At 48.9% G+C, this 8,957-nt stretch overlaps 1 protein-coding gene across 2 annotated transcripts in view; it reads right to left on the reverse strand.

Moving 5' to 3' along the window:
- The window catches only part of LOC142582309 (kinesin-like protein KIF20B), a 44,682-nt gene extending 37,444 nt beyond the window's left edge, over window positions 1-7,238 (reverse strand). The window contains exons 1-2 of one of the 2 annotated variants that reach the window (XM_075691870.1): window positions 6,948-7,238; window positions 5,972-6,108 (exon numbers count right to left, since the gene is read on the reverse strand). In XM_075691870.1, coding sequence (XP_075547985.1) covers window positions 5,972-6,089 — 118 coding nt within the window. In that variant the 5' untranslated portion in view covers window positions 6,090-6,108; window positions 6,948-7,238. The remainder of the gene's footprint in view (window positions 1-5,971; window positions 6,109-6,947) is intronic. The other variant, XM_075691869.1, reaches the window with a different exon arrangement.
- Between the last annotated feature and the right edge of the window lie 1,719 nt (window positions 7,239-8,957).

Raw genomic sequence — 8,957 nt, forward strand, 5'->3', positions numbered from 1 at the left:
ACCAGTCCCGGCAACGACAGAATAACTAATAAGCTTTTACGCAACCTCCCGCAATCTGCCACTACAGCACTGCTACAGTACTACAACGACTGCTGGGAAAAGGGGGACCTACCAGCTGCCTGGAAGCATTCGGAGGTGACCATGATCCCCAAACCCAACAAACCCCTTCGCATCGAAAACCTACGTCCCATTTCCCTCACATCTTGCGTGGGCAAACTCCTCGAGCACATGGTGCACGACCGGTTAACAACATACCTCGAGGACAACGGACACTTTCCGCACACCATGTTCGGATTCCGACAGCATCTGTCCACACAGGACGTACTCCTGCTCCTCAAAGAAGACTTGCTTGATTACCTCGATCACAGATGCAAATCATCAATCCTGGCTATCGACGTAAAGGGCGCATTCGACAACGTGAGCCACGAAGCCATTCTCCGCAACCTCGAAGATACAGCCTGCGGAGCGCGGATCTATAACTATATCAGCAGCTTTTTGACACACCGAACAGCAACGGTAGGCGTCTGCAACCTCCGCAGCGATAAATTTCGGCTACCCAACAAAGGAACCTTTTCATTATCGCAATGATCAACCTACCGAAACAACTCAACGCCATCCCAAACCTCTGCCATGCCCTTTACGCCGACGACGTCACGCTCTGGACCAAAGCGCCTACTACTGGACAACAAGAACGCAATCTACAAGAAGCCGTCGATACTATCGAAAGATACCTCCGAGACTGCGGTCTCCAATGCGCACCCGAAAAGTCGGAGCTTCTCGTCCTGAGAGCACGGACACGAGGAAGACCACCTAACTATATCGAACCCGATCCTAGTGTCTCGCTCAACGGAACCAAGATCCCTACAGTCGACTCTCTTCGCGTACTCGGACTTCACATCCACAAGGACGGATCAGGGGCGGCCACTCTCCCGCGTCTCCAACGCACACTGTCACAAGTTACGCACCTCGTCAAGAGGATCACAAACCAAAGAAGCGGACTCAAGGAGCACGACACATTAAGCATAATTCAAGCGCTCCTAACTAGCCGTATCACCTACGGAACTCCCTACTTGACGCTCAAGCCGGCAGAAATAAAAAAACTCAATGTTGTCATTCGAAAGGCAATCAAAGTAGCCTTGACGCTCCCACCCATGGCATCAACGGAGAAACTGCTCAAGCTCGGCGTCCACAATACGTGGGAAGAGCTTGTCGAGGCTCATAAGATCAGCCAACTAGAGCGGCTCAAGCTCACACCCACCGGACGTGCAGTTTTGCGCTACCTCAAATACAGTGAAAGCTTCATTGCAGACACAGACCAGAAAGCAAGAATCCCACCTGCAGTCCGAGACTGCATCAGCGTTGCAAGTATACCGCGCAATATGCATCCAACTTATCATAAGGAGCGTCGGCAAAGCAGAATCCGCGCACTCAGCAAGAAATACGGGAGCAACCCTGATGCGAGGTACACCGATGCTGCCCGGTATATTAAACGAAACGCCTTTGCCCTAAGCGTCACGGATCACCAAGGCAAAGAACTTGCAGCTGTCACCATCCGAGCAAGAGCCCCTGAGACTGCAGAGGAAACGGCAATTGCTCTGGCAATAACAACCTGCCCTGAAGTAGCCGTAATACTAACCGACTCCCAAGCAGCAGCTCGCAACTATCAAAAAGGCCGCGTATCAGAAACAGCGCTCAAAATACTAACAAATCACATCGCACGCGCCCCACTCCCCGATACTTACATCAACTGGGTTCCAGGCCATCAGGGCATGACAGGAAATGAGGCGGCACACGCCGCTGCCCGCGAGCATACCAGCCGGGCTTTCCTGCCATCCCACACTAGGCCGGCCACCAACGTTGATGATATCGCCCTAAAGTACTCGGAGCTTCTGCAACACCACCGACTCAGCAGAAGAACGTACGCTTTACCAAACAAGAATCTGAGCAAAGACGAAGAAGTCATCCTGCGCCGCCTACAGACCAACACCTACGTGCACGGCATAATGATGCACAGACTGTATCCTACGCAGTACTCGTACATATGCCCCCATTGCGACGTTCCAGACACCCTGCAACACATGGTCCAGGATTGCCCAGTGCGTGACACATCCACAGACCCTACCTCAAAAGCTCCACAAGACGACTCCAAAGAAAGCCGCCCCATAGAAGCACAAAATGAGCGCCCCAACTCACCACAGATCCATACGATAACCGAAACGTGGGAGGCCAAGCTTTCCTCCGATGACCTGGACGACCAACGCAGTCTCGTCGCCCGGGCCAAAGAGGCAGCCCAAGCCAAAGGGTTCTTGGAATGAGGAATCCTCCCACCTAGGGTGAACCGAGTTCTGACTCGGTTTACCGTTTCGGAAAATAAAAGTTTAGTTCTCTCTCTCTCTCACATCACGCAAGTGCAGAGCAACCCCTGCATGTCTCTTAACCCTTTCACAAATTTAGAAGTGCAGCGCCAAAGGAGCTTTGTCTTCTGTAGGCAATAATGTTTTTTTCGAGGGTAATGCGTGTAACAAAGGGTAACGTATTGTCCTTTATTGAAGTAATTGTGGGTAGTTGTACAAATGTCAACGTAATGGCTGTGGGGGCTGTCTTTTCATCATAAAATGCATCTTAAGAGAAAGCTGTCCAATCAAAAGTCGTTTAGCACATTAGGAGCATTTATCACTGTATACCGACAACAATACAGACATCAAACGTGTACCCCGTTTCCTTATGACAGCCACTAGAACTGACGTGGCTAAAGCAGAAAATTTTCAAGTCCGCATACCATGAATCAACTAGTGGTGCACCATGTTGTATATACTATTAGGAGCTTGCATGTCACCTGCGCTTCCGATGTAGCCAGTGAACCGGTGATGTACTGGCCTGAAGTAAAAGCGAAGAGCACGGTGCAGGCCGCGCTCGCTGCATCGTGAAAATGATGACGTGTGCCACATTGCCTGAACTTGTGTAGAGAACACAACAAAATAGACGAGCCTACATGTAAGGTACGCTGGGCTCAGAATAAGATGGGCAAATGCATAACGAAAACAAATTAAGGCATGTTATACGCAACTAGAAAAGCCCGAAGTGACAGAAAGGGAAACACTCCAAGGAGCTCCAAGCACATTATTGAACCGTCAAGTAAGCATACACAATGGAGCTCTTAAGCAGCCCTTCCACCAATGTACCCCAACCTCTAACGTTCCTCTAGCCACTGCTTTACTGTCACTGCATGTGCTGCTCCACTGTCATGGTGGAAAGCGACCCTGCCAAAAGCGGGACCAATTTTATACCTTGTATAGATTGACACTGCGCCATTACTCGAGCACCCCAACACGGCAAACATGCCTGGCAGGAGCGACAAATGCAAGTAAAGAAAGAGGAAGGCATACGAACAGACAAGAAGACATTGCAAAAAGGAAGAAGTGAAGAGAGCGCGCGGAGACGCCGTCTCGGAAAAGGGGCGCGCGCATGGAAGGACGTGGTGGCCGGGCCCTAGCTGATCGCCGGCTCCGGAACTACATCTGGCCCGGATCTCGTCGCCGAGATACGTCAGCGTTCACGCCGCCGAACGTGGACGCGCGAAGGCTGGCTGCAGCCAGCCACTGTCAAGTTTACGGACCACCTGCGCTGGGTAAGTGCGTAACAGCGCCAGCCGGCACGAGTCCCGCTCAGCTGGAGCGCGACAGCTCCCGAGCGATTGTGCCTTCGTCACGTCAGCCGGGGCACTGGTGGCGCCGGACACCAACTGTTATATAAGGCGTCGCTGCCTACCGCAGCGCCATGAGCAGGCGCGCGCTTGGAGCCGCCCAAGGGGGAGGAAGAGGAGAATGGAATAAACGCAGAGGATGAGTAATGTCTCCATTTCTGTCGTACTGAGTAAGATGCACGATATAACACCAACGACATCTGATCATCACCAGGTTGCGATGACGCACCACAGAACGGGTGGCGACGACATCCACGACAGACATAACGGGTATTGCAAGCGCTCCAACGCCAGCGTAACGATCGCCCCCTCAGACGTTTGTTAACGCGGAGGGTGTGAACATAAAACCTAGTTGGGGAGGATGCATGCTGTATGCAACCAGTAGTATTCTTAACGTGTGTGCAATATAAACTACTCATGCAATGAATGTTGTCTTGGCATCGCACCTTGCGTTCATATGTCTGCCCAAGCGAACGTACCAGGCGCTGACGTACGCGTCACAATGCCCCATTTCTCCAGTCTTGTCTGGGTCCTCCCGTAGCAAGCATTTATGTTTACACTGGATACCTCGACTTTAAGATGGCATGTCAGACTGGCGACAAGCAGACACTATATTTGGGTGAAATGTGAACAGCTGACGGTGTAATGTGAACAGTACCACGCAAGAGTGGCAATCAAACGATCAAGTTTGGTGTACGTGCACCAAGTTGCGGAACAAATTAGGCAAGTTCTTCGTAAAAATGCGACTGTGAGCTGTTATTTACAAATGTTTTCCACTGAAAGTGCTGCAGCAGGTAAGTTTTTATGTTAAGCCAGCAGCAAGAACCTCCACAAGCTGCGTAATTACAATGCCATACTGGTTTGCTCAAGTCCACTTATGCTCAGAAGTAGTCAAAACATTTCTGTGCTGTGTATCTAGCATGTGACTCGTTAACAGCAGGAAATGCAGCGCATACGTGCAATTTTTTTTTTTATTTTAGGAGCGCATAGCATTTGCAACAAGCTATCTTGTACAGAGAAACTGGACACCGGTAAGGTAAAAAAGTAAATGCATAAAATGAAACCGACGGTATGGCAGGTGCCTTAATATTCTCGGAGTACAAAATATATAATCGAACACTGGTTTCCTAGATAGTCACGGTGCATAAACCTCGCTGTATAAGTGAAAGCTTTAAAGCATCAACCACAGCTGAGGAACTTTAGATATTGAATACAATTTAGTAACATCTTTGTATTTGTGTGCACCAATTTTAAGCTGGCAAACGGAGGTCATATAAAGAAATGGCAGGGTTAATCCCGCCGACACTAGTGGTTCTAAAATAGATCTAAAGATATGCTTTTCAGAAATTAGAAAGGGTTCAAGTTGATCAAAACAAAATGATAGGAAGTGAATAAGAAAGTTAAAGCCAAGGGAGGGAAGTGCACCCAAAAATCTAGGTTGATTCTGCTCAACTCATTCTTTTTCAACTCTATATACAAACTTCCTGGTCACTATGGCAAACAGCAAACGTGTTGCCTGCTGGAAGGGAACACTGTCCATGTTGTATCCACCTGCTGCAAGTTTTGCAATAGTAAGCATCGAATCTTGGCTTATACCTCTCACAGCGCACTGTACATGGCGAGCGCACAGAGTGCTATTCGTCAAAGTTTAAAATTAACGTGAAGCTGCGTGGATTCAGCAGCTGTTCCGAGCAACCTAAAGCACTTGCAAACGTTGGCGGACTAGTTGGCGCTGTAACATGTGCAGCAGCCACGCGCACGTAGCTTTCCGTTCATTGCCACTTAAAGTTGTCCGCGAGTACAGTCGTGCCCGAAGCCATGTGGTGACCGCGTTACGTTTAGGAATGATGCGAGCGTCCACACGAATGTAGATTCTGCATTGTATAGCACGTGCACAGTGCTTATACACACAACCGAGATGCAACACTTGCTACCGCTACGGTCGGGAATATCGCGGTTGCGAAATATTTATAAGATCGAAACACTACCGCGCGACTTCGTTCACCTGCTCCAATATCTGCGGGCTTTTTATGCAGAAAGCAAAAGTTCTTGCATTTCTGGCCTAGTTGCGAAGTGCATTACGTGCATCGAATATGCAAATACATTTTTTTAAACAAACCCCGTACGAAAGCACTTTATCCGAAATTGTGTGAAACTTGAAAATATTCGTTATTCGATTCTAGGTTTGAAGGTCGTTTCTCTCGAGTACTCGTAATCCAGTGGAAATGTTCGCAATTCGAACTCCACTGATAAAAAACGCGGGCTCACTTGGAGCAAGGTCGGCGTCCAGTTGTCGACGTACTGCCTCAAGTGGTGGCAGAAGCTCCTCGTTTTCCGACTGAGACGATTCTTCCGAACCTGTGTATGGTCTTGCTGGCCTTTGCATGGCTATGAGCCCGCGCGAGCTGCGATAGCATTTAAAGTGACAGCATTAGGTTCTCATCATGGCCCCTGTCGACTTGGCATTCCATGCATACGGGGCGAGAAACACCATATTTATCATATTTAGCGTATATAAAGCGAGGCTTTGTCTTCTTGCAGGATGGAGTGGTCTCGGCTGAAGTGAAAACACAGGAGTGGGAAAACCAGTGCCATTACGCATTGAGCTCAGACGCGAGCTTGTACGCAAACAAAATGGGGCCGAGGCATGTACAGAGTGTTGAGACGGAATCTCGGAAGAAGTGTCGAGCGGAGTAGGAAGCGTGGCTTACTGTTCGTGCTGGCTTGTAAGTGCTAAGTTAACCGGCGTTCATAAGCAGCAAGGAATGGCTTAGAACGCGAGTGCACAATTTCCTCGCAAGCGCGAAGCTGGACGCTGCCGATACGCATATTATGGCAGCAGTAGAACCTGGTCGTGTCGTTTACTGGCCGGAAACAAGTAGTTCAAGAAACACCGCGTAGGACAAGCTCAGTTCAGTGGGTAGAGTGTGTGACACTGATTTGCGCCGGGTGCGTCTGCGGTGTTGGTGCGCCACAAGGTCATGTGGAGCGACGTGTTTCTCGGTGAAAATTCGACCGACTTCGACGCGTACTCAAGAGCTTAAAAACGGTTGTTAAACAAGAGCAGCGCTGCTGGCAAACACCGCAAAAAGCTTCGCTTAAAGCGTTGCCCACAGCGCATGGCATCCGCTGTGGGCAACGCTTTAAGCGAAGCTGTGGGCAATTATTCACGGTAGCCGGCCCAGGACAAAGGATGAGTAAGGACCGAGCGCAACGAAGGTAGTGCTAAATCAAAACCACTTACTTCGATTCAAAGTGTGTTGGCAGCTGCTCCAGCGTAGCGGACAGCCTGTAGAAGTGATGCCTCACCCGCGCCTCACAAATGCGAAATGCAATCGCAGAAGACCTACAAAATGCCAACGCAGTAAGAACAGTGCGCTATCACAGGATCGTTCCAACGGTTTTAATCTCGTGCGTCTCGTTGCGCCACAGCGCCACCTGAGCTGCAGGACTGCGGCTGATTGGTCAGATTTCTTTCCACCATCTCTGAATGATGATTGGTCCCAAGGGCTGGTCAAATGACGCAGTGTAACAAGAAAAGGTGCTCGCGGTGTCCCGACAAGCGCGGGTGGCTCGTTGCTCTATATGTTCGGCTACGCAGGGCGCCGCCGCAAGAGGCAGCACATACCTTGGTCGCATGTTGCTCCCGGTGGTTTGCGCTGAGGCTTCAGCGGCGACGTTATGAAGCGAAGCTGTTTATGAATAGGGTTCCGTGAAATTTTAAGACGAAAGCCTTTCTAGGCTCGTGGTGAAGTTTGTGTCGGCAGACCTGATCGCCGGAGTGTCCGCCGAGGTGTGATCACGCCATATGAAGACAGATTAAAGAATAAAAAAATGATTGATTGTGACAGTTAGTGTATGATAATGTTATAATAGAGATTGGTAGAGGTTAATAATGACTAATGACTTGTAATGACTACTAATTACTCCGAAATGACAACTATGTCCAACGACGTCTTGTAATGACCGTAATTGATTAGAAATGACTAGAAATGTCTAGTAATAAATAGTAATGACTAAAATGACAAATGACTTGTAATGATTAGTAATGACTATGAAATGACCAATGTATCTAACAACGAATTGTAACGACCATAATTGATTACAAATGACTAAATATGCTTAGTAGTGAGCAGTAATGACTAAAAGAAGAAAGAGAAAGAGGCGAATGATAAGAGGAGGAAGAGTAGGCTTTCGCCGTTCACCTCTTAATTTTTCATATGTGCGAGCATAATTATTATCGTCAGCAATGGCCAGTTCCACTGCTCGCGCGTTAGTCGTCGTCTTCTACCTCAGCTGGCTCGCTGGTGCCCCTCGGCGTAACCGCGCGAACGCGCTCGTGTCACTGCGCTCGTCGTCGTCTTCTTCCACAGCTGGCTCCGATGCCGCTCGTCGTGCCAGCGTTCCCACACTACCCTTCCCTCTGCGAAGGCGCTCACGGCCCTGGCCCGCTGTCAGTCAGTGCGGTGATTTCGGTCTCAAATTCTTCGCCTGAATTTACCGCGAAATGAAAGCACGAATGCATACAACGAATGTGTATAACGAATGTGTAACACGAATGAACGCGAATGTTTAAAAACAAATGTCTGTGCGTACCTTTCGTCACGATGACCACCGATCAAGACAATAATTGTGTTCGTACCTTTGTTCGATATTCTGTGTCACCTCTTTGTCGTGTGCCACACAGCTTCGCTGGTAATTCACTTTCAGAGAGGGGAATGGCTCGTTATTTTTTCTCGAACGCTTTATTATTGCGCTTATTCGAGAATTTCTCGCTGAAAATTAATTTCTGCTGCCATAGAAGCATCTTGCTTATCTATCGTTGCCATTTAATACAGTGAGTGCCGACATAGACAGATGCTTCGAATAGCCCTGTTTTGGTCACAGGTGTACAAATGCCCTCATATCTTGTTTTCCTCTGCGCGGCGGTTCCCCGACTTCTGCTCCTGGCTACAGTGCTGTAGTGTGCACACACATAAGGCGTTAGCCGTGTGGATACCACATCGTGGTGGAAACACTGGTCTGAGCGTAACTTAAACATCAAGAACCCTATCTAATCTTTTTATTGGGCGCAGACAAACGCCTATGATTTTCAATCGGTTTTTAATAACGAATAACGACCGCAACACTGACTCCCTCCCATTGGCGTCAGATGTCCCGCAAGGATGCGGCCTCGAGCCCCTTATGTTCTTATCTTAAGGATTTGCTTTTACACGTGTCCTCTCACGTCCGCATGTTTTCTGACGACTGCGTA

Source organism: Dermacentor variabilis, chromosome 5 (assembly GCF_050947875.1).
Source record: "Dermacentor variabilis isolate Ectoservices chromosome 5, ASM5094787v1, whole genome shotgun sequence".
Taxonomy (NCBI): Eukaryota; Metazoa; Arthropoda; class Arachnida; order Ixodida; family Ixodidae; genus Dermacentor; species Dermacentor variabilis.